At 41.2% G+C, this 23,592-nt stretch overlaps 1 protein-coding gene across 1 annotated transcript in view; it reads left to right on the top strand.

Annotated features, from left to right (window-relative positions):
• Positions 1-23,592, top strand: part of atp8b1 (ATPase phospholipid transporting 8B1) — a 66,320-nt gene that overhangs the window by 5,390 nt on the left and 37,338 nt on the right. The window contains exons 2-4 of the mRNA XM_084325117.1: positions 4,087-4,158; positions 16,462-16,652; positions 17,468-17,565. Coding sequence (XP_084181243.1) covers positions 16,481-16,652; positions 17,468-17,565 — 270 coding nt within the window. The 5' untranslated portion in view covers positions 4,087-4,158; positions 16,462-16,480. The remainder of the gene's footprint in view (positions 1-4,086; positions 4,159-16,461; positions 16,653-17,467; positions 17,566-23,592) is intronic.

The following is a 23,592-nucleotide window of genomic DNA, read 5'->3' as shown; positions in this document are numbered from 1 at the left end:
CCGATATCAAGATGGGGGGATATAAAAAAAAAATTACATATATTTTTTCATGTTTTGGTCTTAAATAGTTTCAAAATATCAGTAAACTAATTTCTGAAAATAAGTTACAAAAGTAAAAAAAATAAATGGATCAAATTGATTTGTAAGGCCCGACAACACACGTTAATGTCCCCACGTGGGCCGTACACTTCTTCTTTAAACAAGTCAAGAAGAAACATCAGAAGAAAATAGCTCTTTATTTGATTATCAAGTGTTTTCTATACAGAGATATCGACATCGGTAAATATCGGTATCGGCCAGAACAGCAATATTAATATCGGTTATCGGTATCGGCCACAATTTTCACATCGGTGCATCACTAGTGTTTAATATTCCCATCACTGTTCACACGTTAAACAAAGCCTGTTTCCATGACAACAATATTTAAATATGAGCTGCACCAGTACTGATACCAGGCTAAAATACAAAGGCCACAGATTCCAATAAATAAGTACTAGCATAACGGTATTTGAATAAATAATGTTTATCTTTCATTTGCATTAGAAAATACAACGGGACTGTTGGAATTTGATTAACGGAACGTAAACCAAATGCGTCCACATTTTTATAGGATTCTATCACATTTTCATAACAATAGCACCCTGCGCCGTTTTCATTGAGGTTTCTTACAAATTAACGATGCTCTATGTTGTCCTTTATATGCCGATTATCATTAGAATCTTAAATTGTACCATATGTCCCCCTTTAGACAACATATGTAACGCTACCAGCGCACTTCTGTTAAGATAATTAGTTTACCATTCGCGGTCGCTATACCGAGGTCGCAGTAATAGTTTACCGCTGTTCAGATCACGTCGAAGAATATAGACACATCCCAGTGACCTGCGACCTGTGCTAACGCTCTTGGGAAATGCAGTGTTGTAGTTTTCAACATTTTAACCTTTTAATTTTATAGATGAAAGTTGATAAGGTAACTGTCTGGAGTGGAATGCTTTCCAACTCAATTTTCAGTAGAATACAGTACTGCGTTCAGAAATGGTCAATCAATACCAAGCAAACTACTCATCTTGGTACTTGGTGCTTGTATCTGGCAAGCAAAAAAGTGGTATCGGTTAACCTCTAATTGAAATTGTGTGGCAGACATCTTGGGTGTTAGAAGGAGGCTGCTATTGTACTACTGTTGTTCACCTGGAAGCACCCATTCTGGCCAGTGTAATTCTGTTGTTGACACTATTAAATATTAAGATAGGCCGTAGGTTGGGCTTTGTTGGTCCCCAGGTTCAGGTTACAACACCGCTATAGAAGTGTCACGCTCTCCAAAAAAGTTTTTATTTTCTATTGAAGAGGGTTAGCGTTTAATTTGTTTTCATCAATCACTAATAGGCAATTTCCACCTGTCATGTAGATCTGATGTGGGATCTGATCCGCTCACAAATTGATTGCTCTAAATACGTCTGTTCACACCTGGCGTTAGCGCGCGTCTCCTCCACATGCGTCTCGAGTGACCACTTGTGATCGGATCTCGCCAACCCGCTCAAATAATGCAAATAAACACTTAAAACCACACCTACATTAGGCTTACTGAAGACGCAAGCAAATTAACTAATATTTATAATAAAACATGAGATGCTTGTGCCCTAATGATGAGAATAAACGCTCAATGAAGAAACCCCATCCCCTTCATCTCTATGCTACTCGGTTTATTCTGAGGACTGAGAAGAGGGAATAATGTTTCCTTTACAATTTACAATGTTACTGTGAAAGCCCTTTTAATTTAGAGTGACTCCACAACTTTTCTGTCATCCAAATGACTGTCATTTGGTAATTTAATGACCCAAAGGCTTGGAAGATGAAATTGTATCTCCAAGCAATAGAAGAATGTGTCTCTCCAGCGATTGACAGTTGTATACAAATGCTGATAGGCCTATCCCGCAATTTGCATCTCAATGTGCCCTCCATGTATCTTGGGCGCGTTCCTACCTGTACTTTAGAGCTGTGTCCAGATCAGATCTTAAATGCCTCTTTTCCATTGCATAGTACCTACTCGACTCTACCCTACTCTACTCGCTTTAGGTACCTGGTACTTCGTTCGTTTTCCACTGCAGGTAGTACTCCGTTTGTCTCAGTGTGGGGAGGCGGGGCCGCTGGTGTACAGCATGAGAGCTCCGTGAGCATAGCTATGTCTGTGAGGGCTTGGAGCAAGCCAGAGTAAACACAGTTTCAATCAATCAATCAATAACAACATTAACCAGACTCTCGTTGTGTCTATTCTGCTAACGTTAACGTTACCTCTCGTGTCTATTCTACTAGCGTTAACGTTACCTCTCGTGTCTATTCTGCTAACGTTAACGTTACCTCTCGTGTCTATTCTACTAACGTTAGCATTAGGTAATAACCGGTTTAAAATGGATGATGATGATTACCTCACGTTGTGTCTATTCTACTAGCATTAACGTTACTACTAGTACAAACAATCGATAGCGAGTTATATTGATCACGCTATGTACGCTAGCCATGGTAAAACGCAATCACATTAGCACGTAAGCTAACAACAAGCTTAACAAATCAGCTATCTTTTTGTGAGACTAAACTCTCCGCTCTTGGTGGTAAATTGTGTTGATGTTGGTTTTGTTTCATCAATAAATGAGGCAGAATACACAGTGAATGTATCCTTTTTTGTTTATTGCACCTGTTCCTGCTGGAAACAAATACGAAATCCTACGAGAGGCTAAATAAAGATGGCAGTGTTTTGTTTTGTGCAGGACGCTCCAACGTGCGACGCTTCTCTCTTCTGACCAATCAGTGGTCTGCAGTGTTTCACGTCACTTTTCTGGTACCACTTCTACCCGCTTGGAACCTTGAGAAAGCCGGTACTAAAAAAGTACCCAAAAAGTACTCGGGACCAGGTATTTTGGCAATGGAAAACCGAAAACTGCGAAAAGGCTGAGTAGAGTAGAGTCGAGTCGAGTAGGTACCATGCAGTGGAAAAGGGGCATTAATGCCGGATAGAAACAGGACCTCAGATCTTCATCAGATCCATGATCAGGTGACGTTTTTCAGGGACCAGAGGGACTTTGTGGTAGTTCTTGAACTGTTGGCCGAGGTACCCTCTTTTTGTTGTGTTCAACTTCACAGACGTCCGATCACAGTTCCTGAACCCCCTTTTGAGGGGCTTTTTTTTTGCTCCCATCTTGGTGTCCTTTCAGATTCCGATTATTTTATTGTCACAGTACATTGTATGTACATACATTCAGAAAAACGTGAAATGCTATACAAACTATACAATGAATACGTTTACATTTAGTCATTTAGCTGACGCTTTTATCCAAAGCGACTTACAAGTTTTGTATAACAAGTCAGCAGGAAGGGTACAACTCTGAGTAACAATGTTCATCAAAGTGTTCAAACTTGAGTGCTGCAGTGTCGAGTGTATGTTAGTATATAGTACAACACAAGGTATATATATATATTTTTCAAAGCAGAATAAAAAAAAATAAGAAATTACTCTACAGTGTAAGTAGCAGCAGTGTGTGCTATCTCGATTCATAGACCTATGCAATCTCATTTCTAAATTATGACGATTATTATAATTTTTATAAATTATTAATTATTATTATACTTTTTTTTAAATGATGACGATTCTGACGCGAGTAATTTTGTATGTTACAAGAGACTTTTAAGTCAAGCACTTTCATATGCGTTATGTTTAAGTTTAAGTCAAGCACTTTGATATAATAATATGTTATGTTGTCTGTTTAAGAGAGTGCAATAAATGATTTTATTGAGAAAATAAATCGTGTGAGAGAATCGTGATCTCAATTCTTAGAGAGAAAAATCGTGATTCACATTTGAGCAAGAATCGCCCAGCCCTAGTGTGGTGTATAAGTCACTTAAAAAGAAGGGGGTATATTATCTGATGGCTGAATTATCACATGAGCATTACACACAAAAGCACGTAAAACGCAAAACATTTGCACTGCATAGGAGTCGAATGCAAAACATAATACAGAACCTTGACTAAGTCAACGTATAGCTAAAAAAAGAGGGATGTATTTAATTTTGGATGTATTTTCCCTTTTATTAAAGGAGCAGCTTTTGCCCTGGCTGTTGGGTCAGGAAGAATCCTCCCTCTACTCGGGTTTCAAGGCAGACGGCCAGGTATGTCATTCTCTGTACTCCTCTTGTCTTCTCTGGAGGAGGTCTCTCTCTCTCCCCTCCTCCCTCTCCTCTCTTCCTTGTTACTGATGATGACGCCTCGGGGGCCAGACGCTCCAAAACCTGTTTGCCGAGGCCGACCGACCATGCCACAGAGTCTCACTAAAGACGTCCATGTGCCTGTACTTCCAAGTTCCAAGTTGTTGCATACGTTTTGTAATTGCTTTGGGTGTCGAGATGTTGACTTCAGTTGGGGTTGTGAATGCAATCCATAATGTAGAGGTGTACATTTGTTGATTTAGCTCTAGAAGTATGGGTGAGTCACGTTGCATTGCGAAATGTAAACAAAAACTGGAGACTCATTCATTACATTCTATTAGCAACTTTTTTTACTGTCCCTTGGAAGTTAAAATCGTTTAGTTTGTACTTTTTGTTAGCTGTCCAGTGTGATCACAACAGAAATAGATTTCTCTGTTGCTTCTTTCACAAACAAAGGGGAGGGGGTGTGTGATGTTATGTAATCATGATAGCTAGCGCATTATAATGCCACGTATGTCTCGAGGTATGACCGGTTTCTCAAAAGCATTTAGCGATCGAGATTTCCTGTTTGCATGTTTTAACTCTTTGAGCGCCACAAGCTTTCCCCATCTGCACTGGCTAGCACCAGCTTTTCTTGACCATTTTCACGATATTTCACGATCTTTGGGAGCTATTGTATATTCTATATTATAGCTATAGAGACAATAGTATGGCTCATTTGACAGACACTATTTCTAGTCCAACATTTAAAAAAGTGTGTTTCTACACACTGTAGTTTGTAGTTTATTACACGCTAAACATCGCCCATTTCCAAAAGAATCCAGTCTTTTCCCATGGATCGTAAGATAAGACGCGTTATATGCAATAAGCCCAAATCGTTCTGGTTGATCCCCTGAAACCCCAAATACTTCAAATCAAAGGTATATACCATGTACATTATGTGCCTTCACGAAATCATCAAGGGGGGGTGGGGGTAGTCTTACCACGAAGATGTGATTGTTAGAAAAAGCTTGGTTTAGGTCCGGTAAAATAAGACACTGATCATTACAGAAACATGTTTCAGGTTAGGTCAAATAGACATAGAATATACCTTACCTTAGCCTCAAGGTACTCCAAAAAGAATAATTCCAATGATCCCATCGCCGATCGCGATTACTCATTTATATGTAATTACTTATGTTTACGGGAAACTATAGGTTTTGAGGCGAGCAGATCTCCTAGCGATTGCTCTGCAAGAGCTCCTCCCCCTCAGAGCGAGTCTTGAAAGGGATAAGCAGATGATGTCTGAACTGGACTATCAAGAGTTCAAAAGGTAGGCGATACTGCCACCTGGTGAGATTCTATCGGCATTGCAATGCCAACGTAGGCAAATGAGCCAGGGACACCTAGAGTGATCCGGATGACCGTTTAGAACAGGGATCAAAGGAAAAATATCAAAGGATCTAAAAACTAGTTTACTCGTTATTGGCGCTCAACGCTTGGCGGCGAAACACGAGTTTACTCGTTATTGGCTGTCAATGAGTTAAGACTTCGGGTTTGAGAAATCGTCGCTATTTTCTCAGCAACTGAGCAACTGATTTAGTAAATGGATTTCAGCATTGAAGTCAGTGTTAATTGTACGTGATGGCTAGCTAATGTTTCAGTCACAAAAATATGCAACATGCAGACTTCCGGTTGGACAGACGGAAGGTAAACACAAAATACATTTTGGGCTGAATCCTTGTCTATTTAAAACACGTTAATATAGGAAACCACTCGGGTTTACTGGTCCCAGTAGAAGCAGAATTCATAGTGAGGTGAGGAGTTATAACTGATGTGTGTCAGCCAAGTGTATAGTTGGTCATCAGGGTTGATGAGTCAAGTTTCTATTATTGTTCCACAGGGCCTAAGATGAGTCACTGGGAGGTTTCTGGTGTTTTCCCCAAGGAAAAGTGTAGGGATGCACCCATGATCCGACTTTTTCAGTCCCGATAACGATACCTGGGTTTTGGGTATCAGCCGATACAGAGTTCCGATCCATTACTTTCAATGAACGGTATAGACTTGTCATTTTGATTATTGAGATATATTACATTTTACTCCCATTGGAAAGTGTTAATGTGTCAGAAATGCAGCATATCAAGTCACTTTGCTTTGATTTCTGGCCTGTTAGAGGTGTTTCTTGGTATCAGATTTTAGTATTGGGGAAATTCCCCGATACTGATATTCTATTTTAGCCTGGTATCGGAGCGATATCCAATACCGCTATCAGTATCTGTGTATGATCCCGGTATTCTTTAGCCTCACAAGACTTAACAAGATTTAACTAATTGACCTATATCAAGCTCTGCCATCTTTTCGTGATCCTCTAATCCGATTCAGATATTTTTTTATTTACCATATGCAACAAGTACAATGGAATTCTGGAATTCAGAATAAAAGAGCAGGTGTATATACACTAGGGCTGCAACGATTAGTCGACATAATCGACGACGTCGATCATAAAAACTACCTATCTTTGTGAAAGTGGCTTCTCAGCTCTGGTCCAGCTGAAGACAAAGCAGAGGAACAGAATGGACATTGAGCATGACCTCAGAGTTGCTTTGTCTACCATCACCCCAGACTTTGAGACTCTTGTCAGGAGCAAACAACATCCCCAGTTATCCCATTAGTTCCCTGGGATGTTAAGCTAAGAAGTCTACTAAGAAGGATATATTATTTATTATTATTATTTTATTTCATTGTGTTTTTAGCCCTAGTTGCACTTTTGTTGCAACCCCAGTTATCCCATTAGTTCCCCCAAACTTACTGTCGGTCTGTTATGTTAAGCTAAGAAGTCTGCTAAGAGCCCGGAAAAGGAGCTGCGCCCACAGGAAGCAGAGATGGAGGGTGTGACAGAAATAATCGTTATATTAGTAGACTAATCGAAAAAATAATCGACAGATTAGTCGACTACCAAAATAATCGTTAGTTGCAGCCCTAATATACACAGTATACACAATAAACAATCAACTGTCTGTGGTATGTGCAATAAAAACAAGTACAACTAAGTATAAATAAATCAAATATAAAATAAAGTTTCACAACTGGCACTTCCCTCGGACGAACAAAGAGCACGGTTCTGTGTCCCAGGCTGATATAAAAGTTCAGGTAGAATATGAATCGATAAAGGTCAAATGCATTTGGCACAGTGAGGTTGTTCCTCGAGTACAGTATGTGATGGACGTGTGGTTACAACTGTTAGAGCAGTGGCCCTCGTCGGGAGAAAGAGAATCGCATTCCATCACATTCCATTCTGACACTTCTGACACAAAAACACATCCACCTGTCGGACACAAATGGCCGACATCCGGTTTCCCCAGAAGAACTATAATCATTGTTGGTCCACTGATTTTTAAAACAAAACCACAATCTCTGTTTCTAGTAGTGTGGTGTATGAATGAACTCTTGAGTGGTTACACACAAGTCCAAACTTGTACCTGGTTCGCTGAGGCGGAGGAGGCACAGAGTACTTCAGGGCACTTCTGATGCGAGTGTGGGAGGCGGTTATTATGGGACACCACACTTAGCCAGTTTTGCAATCCTTGTTTATTCTGAAGGCAAAGCTACTTCCGCGTTTCCCTTGAATCGTGGCTTCAAGAGATGGGACTGATACTTTGAAATCTTTACGCAGAACTACTAAATGTATTTAACCCAAATATGTATATTCAGTATATTGTATTATTCAGACGCGGCGATACAAGCTTTAAATTCAGCATATAAAATCTCCTCTACTCTCTCTAGCAGTGTTGAAGTAATCTCTGTTTGAGTGGGTGTTGTGTGATACCTGTATCCCTGTTTACAGAGGGGTGGGTTGTTGACATGTCATGTCATATACATGTGAATAGGAAATACTATGTAAGTATGCGTGTGACATCATGTGTATCAACCAAATGAAAGGTGATTAAACTGTGAACTCAAGTCGACGATCACAGTATGCTTTGCTCTTTGCTGATAAAGTAAAGGTGGATGTACTCAGTTTAGATGGGTCCAACCTCCAAGTCAAGTCAAGTCAGTTTTATTTATATAGCACATTTCCAGGCAGCGGCAGCTGACACAAGTGCTTCACAAGCAAGTTGATAAAAACTAAATAGTGTGATGCAAGGTTCTGCTTGTGCAGAAGGCAGAACATGAGGAACTAGATTTGGAATCCGTATTTTCCCCCGCTGTCAGTGAGACTCAATGTTGAGAGGCCTTGAGGTGAGAGATGTGATTTGGAAAGAGTGTGGGAGTTTGTGTGTCTCTGTCTCTCTCTGTCTGACTTTGTTTGCCACCTAGGAATTAAAATGTGCTGAACGCCCAGGAAAGGTTTGTGATTCATTGTGATAGAAACTGATTGTAAAGCAAATGGACTCTCCGGGCTACTGTGCAGGTGTAGCACATGCAGGGGAATACCATGAGCCTATATAGTATTGTCATGGTGTGTCATGCCAACCACTGTGACGCAATACCACAGCTCCTTGGCCACGGTTGTCATTTAATGAAGATCACCTGTTATTTCATTACAATCCCCCTGTGTGCGTACCAACATGTCTGTGATGGAATACTATGAATAGCAGAAATGCTTGCCTTTGAGCCTAATGCAGTGCCCTAATGTGAATGTGATGGATATAAATATACATATAGTTAGTCTTCTTGTCCCTTGGGGACACAACAGAAACAGACCCAAACCATTTTCAGTAAGGAGCTACGCTAGCTAAGATAAATGGGTTTTGAACTGGTTGTTTTGTCAAAAGTGCGATAATTACCTTGAAATATCTCATCTTGGATGCCCTGCGCCTTATTAATAATACATTTAATTTGTATTGCACTTTTTGTTCGCTGGGATCCCAAAGTGCTACAGGTTTTGTTTTGTTTAACATAGTTAAACAAATAAAATAATTATTAGTAAAAAAAATAAAATGCAGAATAAGATAAGAATAGAACATAGTATAAACAGAAAATTAAAGACAACAGCACAAGAGAGAAAATTATAATATCACAAGAAAAAAAGAAAAAAAGCTAACTGTCAAAGGCCTTTTTAAAAGCGTCCAGGCTCTGTGGTGACCTCAGCTGGATGGGGAGGCTGTTCCACAGGCGTGGTACAGCCGTGCAGAAGGCTCGGTCACCCATGGTGCAGAGCCGGATATTGGGGACCCGAAGGAGCAGGCTACCTGCAGATCTGAGGGTACGGGTGGAGGATTGTGTAGTGATGAGTTCCTGAAGGTAGAGGGGTGCATGTCCGTTTATGCAGTTATGGGTGAGCATCAGGATTTTGTAATTGATCCGGGATGAGACGGGGAGTGAGTGGAGGATGGGGGTTATGTGATCATGTTTATGGTAGGGCTGGGCGATATGGCCAAAAATGATATTGCGATAACTATATCGATAACGAACGAAAAAAACCACAAAAAAAACGTATAGAATATATAAAAAATATATACTTTTTTTTTTTTTTTTTTTTAAACAACAGATGTATGTTTATTTTGCAGCAATTCTTTGTCGTTGCCGCCATCTTTAGTGTTACATCCCCTCACACTCCAGTTCTCAGGCTGCAGCTGGTTTGAAAGCGAAAGTAAACCGGCTTCTCTGCTGGCTGTGGCTCCAGGGGAGTTGAACAGTTCTGGCTCTGCTAGTTTCTTTTCTATCTTTTGTTGCTTTTTTGGTGGAAAAACCCACCACACATGTGCACCGTGACTCGTGACTGGAGACTAGCTCTGCTAGCACACATAGCCTACTGTGTACAGACGGTTTCAAACTGTATTTTACATTAGAAAGCAAACAAAATAAAAGAGAAAAATAAATCTCAATTTGGTCAGTATTGTCATTTGGACAAGCAAAGCCATTACTTTAAGTTGCAGGCAAGAAAGACAAGTCTGTCCACTGTCTCTGGTTTTAAAACTGCCCTGTTGCAGGTCACAAAAAAAAAGTATTTCGATATTTTTTCCCCCGATATCGATTATTAAAATATATCGCGATAGTTATCGTTATATCGCCCAGCCCTAGTTTACGGACTCTCATCAGTATCCTGGCAGCGCTGTTCTGGATGTATTGCAGCTTTTGGATGCTCATGCCAGGAATCCCGATGAAGAGTCCGTTACAGTAGTCCAGTCTTGCGGAGACGAAGGCATGGAGCTTCTCTGCGTCTGACAGGGTTAAAGTGGGACGGAGTTTCGATATATTTTTTAGGTGTTAGAATGAGGTCTTGCAGAGGTGTTTTATGTGGATGTTGAAGGTCAGGTTGGGGTCAAATCGAACCCCCAGATTTGTGACTGAGGGGGAGAGGGGGATTACCTGGCTGTCAAAGGTGAGATGGGATATGGATGAAGACTGAACCTGGTGAGGGGTGCCAATGAGAAGTGCCTTGGTTTTTTTGCTGTTTAGTTGGAGGAAGTTGCTGTTCATTCATCCATGCCTTTATCTCCTCAAGACAGGTGGTGAGGCATGACAGAGCTGCAGAGAGGTTTGGGGCAGTTTTTATGTAGAGTTGTTATTCACTTTGCCGCCCATCTTTTTCGTGTATTACTAAGTATGAACACATTTCAATGAGCTGATGACTAATTCACTTCCATCATGTATTTCAAAACATGAAAACTATCTGAGTCTGTAGTTCTGATGTTGTTCTGTCTGACTATTTCAGTTCTTGAGGTGGTATTTTCATAGCTAAGTTTAAACATTGAACTGAACGGGCACCTTAAATTTAGTCAGACTTGACCAACATGGCTGGCAAGGTGAATATATTGATGGACATTTTTCAAGATTTTTTTTTTTTTTTTTTTTGTTTTTTTGTTTTGTATTTTTTTTTAAACAGACATATAAACAAACATGACAACACACGATAAGATATACAAGCATTAATTAACAGTGCATATCCAATGAATGATTTTTCAAGATGTTAATTCTAACTTAATAATAATAAAAAAAAAATTTCATATGAGGTCAACTTTTAACAAAATATCCTTTTGTTTTGATACATTGTTGGGTTAAGTCACCCTTTTAGCTGCAATTTGACTCCATGTACATGATTTGGCCTTGTTTTGTAGCTCCTACTGGGACAGGCTGTTGGAGGTATTTATCAGTTTACCTGTGTGCTCATCGCCACGGTAAACGCAGTATGAAGAAGTAATGACTTGGGCTTGACTTTCATTCAGATGACTCATTATGAACCAGGAACTAGTTTAAACTCCTTCAGGCTAATGTGTTTACAGTAAGAAATGGAATTCTTTTTTTCCCCTGTATATTTATAGTAGCTTTTAACACTCACCGTTCGAGGGTCACATGTGTAAATCAAGGCAGCTTTGTTCACAGAATTGTTCAAATGTTTCCCCCTCTTTTCAGTCTTTTCAGACGCCGTATGCAAACTGATATGGTTCAAAATTAAATAACTGATATGGTGGTACGTCTACTCGGGCTACCTGTAGTGATGGATCTTTGTTTGCCAGCCAGGAGTACAAATGTGCATTTACATTACTAGCTTCTCCTGGCTTTAGCAGGAGTAGAGATGTGTATTTACATTACTAGCTTCTCCTGGCTTTAGCAGGAGTAGAGATGTATATTTACATTACTAGCTTCTCCTGGCTTTAGCAGGAGTAGAGATGTGTATTTACATTACTAGCTTATCCTGGCTTTATCAGGAGTAGAGATGTATATTTACATTACTAGCTTCTCCTGGCTTTAGCAAGAGTAGAGATACCGGTATGCATTTACATTACTAGCTTCTGCTGGCTTCAGCAAGAGTAGAGATGTGCATTTACATTACTAGCTTCTCCCTGCTTTAGCAGGAGTAGATATGTGCATACTATTTACATTAAGCTTCTCCGGGCTTTAGCAGGAGTAGTAGTTTATATATTTTATACCCAGTTTAATCGCCTGCAATATTACTATTGCACTTTACTGTTAGATTTGCACTCTGGTTGGATGCCAAACTTATTTTCAGATTCAGATTACTTTATTCACCATATTGCAGTACAAATGGAACGTGATTTGACGATTACAGTGCATGCGTTTCACAATTTAGAACAATACAACAGTAAATAAATAATAATTAATTATAATAAAGTATCGTTTCACTGTACTTGTGTTGTATAATGACAATTGAATGAATCTAATCCAATATGCACATTACTAGCTTGTTTTACACAGTGCGGCCAAGCTATGGGTTTCCAGGGCTAGAGACCAAACTTGAATCTCTTATTTTCTGTTTTGTTTAATATGTCGACATATCTCAACTGACACATCCACTGTGTTTATGACTTCACAAATAGGAGAGAAGGTTAGAAAAAGAATCCCAGAAGTGTTGTTTAGGGCCATGATAACGAGTAGACTCTGGGATGGTCTCCGACTCTCCGTTAACCTGCTTAATGAACCTTAACAGTCCTAATGACCTTTTCCTGCTCATTAAACATTGAGCTGGTAAGAAGCTATTCTAGTTAACTGGTGCCAACATCTGAGGAGTCGCTGGCCTGCCCATCCAGGACGCTCCAGGCTCATATTTCAAGTTTAATGGCGACAGACCGATCCAGCTCTTTGTGTGAGATTGTGATTAATATGCGCGAGTAGGAGAGTAGTCCTGCCTGAAGCCTAGTAAGCCTAATATATCTATTGGCCTGAAGCCTCGTGAGCCTAATATATCTAATTGGCCTGAAACCTAGTAAACCTAGTATCTCCATTGGCCAGGCAGGGGAGGCTTGCCCTTTGGCTGACTGGTAGACGTTTGATTTCCCATGCTAGGAACCCGCGTGGAATCCGGGTGAGTTAATAATAATAATAATAATAATAATAATAATAGATTGGATTTTAAGAGAGAAGCGCCTTTCTCAGACTCAAGGACACTGTACAAGTAAAGGATGGAAAAATAAAAAAAATAAAATTGAAAAAATATAATAAAATACATAAAAGATAAAAAAAAAAAAAAAGAGAAATTATGAATATCTGTGTATAGTAACAACAAGGAAAAACAAATAAGATAAAATAGATAAAAAAGGAAGCAAGGTTCTGTCCAATTGGATGAAGTGTTTGAAATTAACAAACAAAACAAACTACAACCAAACAAAACAACGGAATCTGTGGCTTAAAAAAAGTCAGGGGTGGGCTACTTGGGAGCGGGGCCGTGTTACGTGAAGGCAAGTGTGAACAGGTGGGTTTTTAGCTTGGTTTTGAAGAGTTCTATTTACATAATCGTTAACTTTACCTAAAATACCGATGACTGCTGAACAACACCTGTTCCCTGTTCAGTGAACACCCGTTCAAACGACATGCAAATGTCACTTTGATTCGACGAGAGATGTTTAAAGAGTGTTAAATAGGCCTCGAGGCACGCAAGTCTGGCACCATGGAAGAATGCGATAGCAAGAGAGATGGCAGCCTGTTATCGCATCTCATACCCGGGCGATGGCTACTAGAACAGGCCCAGAGGCACGCAGGTCTGGCACCATGGAACAATGAAGACACGGAAGCCTGTTATTATCACACCTCGATTCCAGTATTCTGGTGTATTGATTAGTAAAATTAGAGTGTTGATAGTTTATGGGACTGATGCTGCCTCTTATTGTCGTTGCACCTCTCGGTGAGAGGAGTCAGTCTCATTTAGGCAACTCTAAAGATGAGATGATCCGGACCTTTATTAATCCCCTTGGGGAAATTCAGGTGTCAAAAGCATCATGGGGAGCAGAGCTTTACAGTCCAGTAGTGGTGGGGGGGGGGGGAAGTATCTTGATACTTTGCGTGGCGATACTGTATCGATACAGGGATGCCAAGTATCGATATTTAATTATTTATAATTATTATTTTTTTGTATAAGGAAGTTGCATTGTTTATTTCAATACCTGTAATAGTACAGTAGTCCACACACACATGTGCATTCAGTTAAGTTGGAATATGACTGTAATACAAACAGTTCAGTTTGTCAGGTACATGCAACACAGATTACAGTGTTTACATCCGTCTGCTTGAGAAAATACCATGTTCTGCAATAAAAATGATTGAAGTGAGATGAACAGACTGAACTTTATTTGATTAGATAAAACATGTTGACAAAGTTTTACTTTGCAGTTGAAAAAAGGTAACGGGGAGCAGAGCTTTACAGTCCAGTATCTATACACACTATAAATAAAATATAAATAAAAATACAATATAAAAAGTAAAAAAAAAAAATAGTCCAGTGAGTGCACATGGATAAGAGTCTTGAGTTCTTCTCACGTCCCGAGTTCTGACATCTATAACAAGTGCTGAGCTGTCATGCAATGCATTATGTGCACTTTTACATAATTAATTGTTTAATTAGCCGTCCTGTATGTGACGATTACAGGTTGAACAAGTGTTTCAGCTGCGTCACCATGGAGACAATCAGCGTTCCAGCCAGGTGACCTTTTTATAGCTAGTCAAGCAAGGAGGTGACTATCCAGCAGTCGGTGGCTTCGCCTCTGTGACCAGGTCTCTGTAGACGTCTGGAGGGCTCGCTCTGGGAGCTCCAGACTGGAACTACTTTTAAGATTCCAGTGATTTAGGCTTGGAGCTTCGATGATTTCAGTGGCATAACTGTGAGCCTCGTCCACTGTACAGGAGGATGCCATGATTGATGATAAACATTTTGGCCTACTGTTTCACTTCTTATTTCCACTACGATACCATCATCATCCACGATATAGACATTATTCTAAAAATATTATACATATGATGCTATATATTTTTTTACGTGAATCAAAATAATTTTCCTTGTAGCAGTATTAAACCTAAAAAATTAACGTGAAATGGCACCATGCCAATTGTAAAATAAAGACAAATAAATATCACATTGCAAATTGTACTAAATACTAAAATTCCCTACTAAAATACCATTGAACTATATACCATAGTTCAGTCAAAACAATTATCATTTGGCCGTACCGCCCAGCCACAGTAGGAATAATGTTTCTCTGTTGATGCAGGAGATGGCTTGTTAGCATAGGTAGCATTCCTAATGGCAGTCGAACAGTAGCAGCTGAAGACTTAACAATAATCTCTGGGAATCATGTTTACGAAGCACGTAATCTTGTCCTGATCCTACCATCTCCGGCACCCATTGAAGTTTAGTTGCTTCTGAAGCGCGTTGACACGCATTTAAACACGCCATCCTTGGAAACTCGTATAAAGATGATCTTTACCGTATTGCATGATGATGATCATGATAATTGAGGAACACGGTCTACATTCCTCGCATAGTTATCGCCTACACACAGACACACACACAAAACAATGAGGAATAGCACTGGGGAGTGGAAATTCACTTGTTAACAACTTGTCTTTCTATTTTTAACCCTTTTATGTTACTCTATTGTTTGACATTGTTCATGACGTCATTACTGAAACGGCTGAATGACTTATCCTTGTGTGTACAGCAAACGGGTTGTGTTTCCTATGACCTAACAGGTTGTAGGCCTCTTTCCGGTAAAGCAGTCAGCCGGTCCTCCAGATTACATCCGTTCACACACGTCTTAATGAGCCTGGATCTAATTTAGGTCCATCATGTTAAGACAGTAATTTTAAGATGAGCAATCTGGTCATCTTTACTTTATTTCCTTGTTGGCCCTATAAGATAAGATAAAATATTCCTTTTATTGATCCTTGGGGAAATTCGGGTGTTGTAGCAGCATGGGGCAGGGGAGGTACAGGTATGGGCATGTTAATAGCAAGAAAGACATAAATATAGGCAATATAATTTGATCTGAATATAGAAATATGAGAAAATTAAACTGTGTAAACAAAGGTGCAGATGTCGGTTGTATTATACGTTACAATAAATATAGCCAATAAAGAATTTGAATCTGAATATATATATACTATGAGTAAAAGTAAACGGTATACACACGGTACAGTATACTAATACACAAGGATTAATTTACTACTAGTCTATACGGATTAGCGTGTAGCTTCTGAAAACCACTCCCTCACTCTCTCTCTGTCCCTTCTCTACTTTTTCTTGTCGCCTCTCTGTCATCCCTTTCTCCTCTTCCTCTCTCCACTACCCTTCTCTTCTTTCTTTTCTACCCTCCTCTCTTCTCACCCTCTCCTCATCTCATGCTCCTTTTACTTCTCCCTTCTTCTTCTCAATCTCTCCTTTCACCATCCTTCTCTTTCAAAACCTTCGCACATGTCGTCTGGCCATTCATTCATTCATTCATTCATTCTTTCCATCTGTCAATTAGTTTTGAAGTGAGCTGAGGTGTGTCTGGCCATTAGTCTTCATCCATCCATCCATTCATGTATTTCTTTTCATTCTCTTCCTTTCTCCAGGTATTGAGGCGGGGTGACGATGAATAGGGAGCGTACTGAGTCGCGGGGGTCCCTGGGCCCCGACGATGAGGTCATGCCGTACAGTGACGACGAGACGGACGATGAGCTGGACCCGAGCTCTGACGGGGAAGAAGAGCGGCCCCTAGGAGCCCCGGGGGACCCACACCCGGACTTAGAACCCAGACTGAGCGGTGAGTCGATGGGAGCCTTGAAACAAACAAAAAAAAGCTCTGGCTCAGAGGGCTAAGGACGGTGCAAAACAATGTGCTTGTGACCAGTGTTAATTTTTGCAGCTATTTTTATTTTAGTTTTAGTCTTAGTCATGTGTCAAATGCTCCTTTTTCGTTTTCATCATATTTAGTCGCCTTCATTTATTTTTTGTTTACTCAACTACAGGTCTGAGCATTTTAGTCCTAGTCAGTTTTAGTCTCGATTTTGTCTTTTTTGTTTTAGTCTAGATTTAGTCGCAGAAAACGGATGACATTTTTGTCTTTTTTTCTTTTTTGTTAATGAAAAAAAAAGGCATTTTATTCTCTTGTAATGCAATTCTATGTACCGCTACAGTCAGTCAAATTCACATTTATTTCTATTGGGATCATAGATTCATGTAGACGCCCCTCTCCCCACTCCCCATATATACACCATAAGACATAATCAAACCAATAGTTTTAGTCTTAGTCATGTGTCAAATGCTCCTTTTTCATTTTCATCATATTTAGTCACCTTCATTTATTTTTCATTTTAGTCTTAGTCGTTTTAGTCAACTACAGATCTGAGCATTTTAGTCTTAGTCAGTTTTAGTCGATTTTGTCTTTTTTGTTTTAGTCTAGATTTAGTCAGGGGAAAAAGCTTTGTTGACAACCATATTTAGTCATCATTTTCGTTGACAAAATTAACACTGCTTGTGACCATGTGGGTCACTCTCCACTCTCTCCCGGTAATGGAGCAGAAAGCCATGAAACCATTCAAAACGACTCATTTTTACCTCTTTTTCTTCTCTCCTCAGAAGCGGGGTGGGAGGTGAAAGCCAACGACCGTGACTTTGTGAATCGTCCGGAGTTCCAGAGGAAAGTAATGCTGTGTCTCAAGAAGAGCAAGTACTCTGTAAGTGAATGAATAAAAAAAGACTAAAGACACCTAGTACAAAAAGAGTAGTACGGTAATATCTCAGTATGTAGAACTCTGAGGAGAAAAGGAAACCATTGTCTTTTGTACAATAGACCAATGGTTAATGTCTTTGTTTGGATGCATTAAGACAAACAATGAAGGGCTATAGTCTGATTATTGAAACGTTGAGTCTGTCAGTCTGTCCTAGGCTGTCAATCAATGACTAGTCCTTCAATCTTACTTCTATCCTACATGGACATGGATGTATTTTGTGGGACTGTACACGCACTCAAAGAGAAATATGTTTTAAATGAATCAGGGCATGGGGCGGGTGTAGACTGTGTGCACATTGAGAGGTGCAAGGAGAATAGTCACACTTAGAGAAGGGACTTTTAAAGTTAAAAGAACAGGACAACATTTGGGGAAATACCAGTTTCCTCTCTGTGCGTTCAGTAGAAAGCTATCTGGCTGCACGTTAGCCTAGCTTAGCACAATGAATGGAAGCGGACATGGCCGGTTAGCCTTCGGGAGAGGTGTTAGTTGGACAATGCCTAGGCTAACCGGCCATGTCCGCTTCCATTCATTGTGCTAAGCTAGGCTAACATGCAGCCAGATGGCTTTCTACTGAACGCACAGAGAGAAAACTGGTATCTATCTTCTTGTCTCTCTCTGGAGAAGACGATAAGCTAATTTCCCAAAATGTTGGCGTGTTCTTTTATGTTTACAGTCCTCTCGAGTATATACATTGCATCACCCATTCAACATCAATCCTAACCAAAGTGACAGCTGTGAGCTAAAGGTGTAATCTTATCCTTGTTGATGCCGGGCAGCGCTTCCCAACATTTGACCGATTTGAAATTCAAACCAAATATTTACTGAATAAACGGCAAACATTGTGCCTTTCAAGCATTGTCTGGTTGCACTGGAGAAAGCTGTGTTAACATTGTGTAACCGATGCCACAACAGAAACCCCAGTTTTGGTCAGTGAAGTTTTAAGGTAGTCCAGAGAACTCAAAATAAAATGGGGATTAGCGTTGGAATAACACAAAGTTAACATACTTTTAGACGAGAAGTTGACGAGAAGTTCAGAGTTTATTATTCTTAAGGTTTCATTATTCTGGAGCCATTATAGCGACGCATTTGCTCAAAGTCCAATCTCTTCTTGGTTCCTGCAGAAATGTAACTCTGCCTGTTGTCCCCTAAACATGGCTTCAGTTAGGTGTGGCAGGTGTGTCTGATGTGGAAAGAGTCTCTAATGGAGGCTACAGAGGTTATTGTCAAAAAGGGAAATTAATAGAATATAAATGGTAGAAATGTTGTCTTTAGAGGTTCATGTAGACTTGACACAACATCCGGCATGGTGGTGCAGCGGTTAGCGGCTTAGAACATTAGACATTAGAACTGCTCCTAAATAGGATCGATTAAACGCAGAGGATAAATCCCTGGATATATATCAAGATTCAAGAGGTTTATTTATCACATGCATACCAGGGCATACAGTGAAATGCGGTATATATCAAATGTACTGTACGTTGCTAATTCCACAGCATTATAAGGCGTGTTAGGGGGGTTATAGACGACATGAGGACAAGCATGATGGAGTTTGATATTGTATCTTCAACGAGTCTGTTTTTCAGGGATTAAGAAATACATCCTTGCTTTGTGTTTTTAAATGGGTTTCATTGGGGAATTAAAGGATTGCCTGCGACAGCAGCAATAATGTAGGTTAATGATGTTGATAGTGGAGGGTTGGAGTCCATGTTGAATATGTGTACTGTCTGGTTGAAGATGAACCAATACTTGTTGTTGTCGGACAAACATGGAAGTACCTTTTTTTATTTATATATATTTTTTCTTATCTCCGTTTCCTCACTATTCCATTTTTGCCACATCATTAATTCATCAGAGACCCGACTGTGTGAGGATTACAAATTGCGGTGTCAGGTTGTTGCTCACCATACAGCAGAAAGCCCTTAATCCCATGCTCTACTCGGGGGAAATGAGGCATGCTGGTGAGGAGCTAAAAACGTTCAGTATACTCCGATAGATGGTAGTTCCAGACTTGCAGAAATATCCCCATTGTCATGACCAGTAAAGTTATCGCATTAGATGTGTAAACGTTTTGATGGGCATGAGTTGTTGAATAGTGTCCTTTCCCTCTTTTAGCTCCACTAACCAGTTACACAGTCAGATCTACAGTAAACCTGTTCATAACGATGGCAACGTGACACTCCTTACAGTGTGCGAGGCACCCATCTCATTGATTGCACTCTTTGAAGTGGATGACGGTTGACTAAGGGATTGTTTTACGACCAGAGCTTTGTCCTCGTGTCTGTGGGGTGTGGTGTGGTGTGATCAGTGGCTGTTTTTTAGCGAGGCACCCGGGGCTGAAAGATGAGAGTCCTGCTCAGCTGACCTGCATGTGAGGGCGCTGGCACACATTACCCCATTCTCCTTAAGTAGGATCAAGTGGGGCTTGCCTTGGCCAACTAGAAAACGCCATTGAAAACATCCTTTATTGACACTGGCTCGCCTTGCATTTCATGACATCCCTAGGATTATTTTGTTTGTATTTAATTCCTGCCTCATGTCAGGAGAGATGTGAGCGATGGGGGATGACGTGCGGTATTAGTTGTGAGACTTTGAACTAGGGCCGGGGCGATTCATCGAGTTTCAATTTTAATTTGGCTTCCCACGATCATGAAAACAAGATAATCGAGATGAAAGGATTATTGTGTCACGTTGCTCTCATTTCGTCTGGTGTTGTAAACGCATTGCACTCTTCCTTCACTGCGGCGCGCTCCCAAACAGTCGTTTCAGCTGGTGTTGAGAGGCAGGAGGGAGCCACGGGACGTTTCTCAAGTTATTTTGAAACGTCTTTGGTAACTTGTAGAAGATGACGGAAAGGCAGCCTTTGGTCGAGAAGAAAGGTAAAACAAATTCAGTCGTCGTCGTATGATGTTCTCAAATCAATGAGTAATATCAATCAAAATAAAAGTGATATATATTATGATAATCGAGCGGCCCTACCTTGAACCCACAACATCATGTTTATGAGCCACCAGGTCACCCCTAACAAATGACCTCTGATGGCAACAGGATGCATCACCCATGGTGGGAACAGGGTGGAAAGGAATCCCATCCTGAGAATGACATGAGAGTAAAATGGCCGTTGTGTGAATATGGTCAATTCCTCATCATTTGGGGGGGGGGGGGGGGGGGGGGGGGGCTCAATCAAGCGCTCCCCAAATACATGCAGCGCATCACATGCCAACTGACGGGGGAGAACTGCTACCATGCAATCAAAAGGCCCATATTGCTCTGCCCCCCTGCGCTGCTCTGGGGCGCTCTGACCACGTGATGATTCATCGCACCCCAACATAACGGGCAAAAAGCTAAAAGCGGCCAAGCCTGTGTTGTGACGAAAGATGGACAGAGCCATGGAGGAGCTGCAAAGCTGTGAGTCTGGACTGACTAACCTGTGCAGACAGGGAACAAACTTAACTTTTTGACTTACCAGCCATTTGGCTGGTAGATTTTTAAAAGTACCAGCCGGGCAGATTTTTTACTAGCCAAAAATTATAAATAGCTTTTTAGTATATCGCCATGTGTTATTATTACATATAATACTCTCATATGCTATTTTCAATTAATATCATAAACAACATAAGGAATATTAGCATAATTTTGAGTGGACTGAAGGAATGAGTCAGCGTTAATAGTTTTAAATGCAAATAATTTATTGAAACATAGAAGTGGGGTCGGGACACACACACACTGTGTTTCAACTCACCACCCCCGTATCATATTGTAGTCTGTCTTCAAACTTCCACTCCTCTCAACATTTTTTATATTTGAATATCAACATTATCTGTCCATCCTCAGTTTACTATAATATACTCCTGTCCTGAGTCCTGACTAGTGACTCCGTCGTCTTTCCAAACGCACGCACGCACACACACACACACACAGGGAAGGGGAGAGCCCCCCCCCCCCCCCCCCATTCCATTTCCTCAGTGCTGTTTACTGTGGCTCTGCCTCGTCTGATCATCAGGATTAGCTTGTTAGCTGACGTTAACGTTGTAGTGATTGGTACATAAACGTTAATTTCGGGCGATGTGGGCATAAAGGAATGGCGACGGTGCAAAGCATGTAGCTGCATTGGACTCGTTGTGAGAAGAAAAAAAACATCACAGACTTATTTCGCGTCGGTAGGCGCACTGCTGTGTTAACGCTGCTCTGCTTACAACGCTGCTCTGTTTTCAAGAAACAACACGGACTGGGCGGATATCATATGACTCGCGGAGTTGCTAGAGGGTTTTCAAAATAAGAGTATCATATTAACCTGAACGTTTCTAGCTGCCGGAGCCCAGATATTATGACTGGATCTGCGCTTGGGGCGGCAATGAGACCCGCACAGGATTTTCAAAATAAGAGTATCGATATGAATTACACGCCAGCTGGCGGGCAGACTATTATTTTTAGACGCCAGACGTTAAATCTACACGCATTTGGCGATGGGCGCCCAGTTATTTTGTTCCCTGGTTAGCAGTAGTTAGCGTTAGCAGGTTAGCTTAGTTGGAGTACTCAGTTAGCAGATAACATTACAGTAGTTTTTGGCGCAACATGGGTATAACTGGCGAGAGTTTTCGTTGCACATAGAAGCAGACTCGAGATGAGTTGTTGCAGAGCTGATCCACGCTGCTCCGTCTCTATTATGAAATGACAATTGCGCAGTTGACGTGCCCACTATGCAAGACGATTACTCGCAAACTGTGCTCCTATTCCTCCTAAATGATTTTTCCGGTTCGCACAAATCTATTTTTAGAGGCAAATGCGAGTGAAATGCTCGCACTTATAGCCCTGATATAATACTCTAATATGCTCATATGGTTCCCAATTATTTTACACGCCAGAGTGGCTGAGTAGCCTCTGTAATTTACCAGCCAAAGAGGAAATCTACACGCCATTGGCGTTTAGCGGGTGCTTATTTTGTTCCCTGTGTGCAGACACACCTCTACTAACCTCTACTAGCAGGCGCAGTATAAACTGGAGAAGGGATATTGGAGAGTTGCCAATCAGCGGTACTCTGATAAGCTGGGGAAAAACTGTTCTCGGCCAACGGCCCATCTTCAGTATAGAAAGGCCTCCCAAGTAATCACAAACCACAAAAAGAGGAACCCCCTCCCCACACACACACACACACATCTCTCGGATGCCTGGCGGCTGACCAACACCCAGACAAAGGAACAGTCACGGACCCCCTCGCCCTCCAGCACACGGCTCCAAACCCCCCCCCCCCCCAACCAAACCCGCTTCCCCCATCCCCCCAAACCTACGCCCCCAGCTTACCCCCCCCTCCCCCCAAACACCATACCTACCAAGCCAGCTTCCCCCAAACAACACGCCTACCAGCCAGCCGGCAATAAAGTTGATTGTAATCTTAACGTGAGAAGATTACAAAGTCATAGTACAATTCTGAGTCAATAATCACCCGCACATTAGTGGACGCGTCATAGCATTGTGTAGCGCTCCGTGGTTCTGATGCGGCAGGCTGCCTGCATGTAAGATTGTGACGGATTGATCTGCTTGCTAGTCAGCCACGTCACCTGTAACCCCCTCTTCTTGACTTGTTAGCTTGTACTCTTACTACGGTTCAAGTCTTTTTCAGGTAGGATTAGAGGGCATTGAGATTAAATGTGAGGGGAACCACCATATTCATGCTCCACTACTCAATCTCTTTATGACCATTAGAACTGCGCCTCTGAGGGCGGTTAGGTGGCGTAGCGGAGATTGCGTTCGTCACCAACCCCGGAGACGCTGGATTCACCTGTTCGAGTCCAGCTCACAGCTCCGGGGTTGTCACCAGCTTGGCTGGCCGTTCACACTAATACAATTGGCAGTATTAGAGGGTGGGAGAAGCTGGCGGGGTGTGTCTGGGTCGTTGTAAACAGCGACTCCTACAGTTCGGTCGGGGCGCCTGCTAAGCGCGGATAGGATCTAAGTGGGATAGTGTGATCCTTC

The sequence above is a fragment of the Notolepis coatsorum genome (assembly GCF_963971535.1).
Source record: "Notolepis coatsorum genome assembly, chromosome: 11".
Lineage (NCBI taxonomy): Eukaryota > Metazoa > Chordata > Actinopteri > Aulopiformes > Paralepididae > Notolepis > Notolepis coatsorum.
Note: the sequence above shows the minus strand (reverse complement) of the source record. Positions and strands in the feature narration are given on the sequence as shown.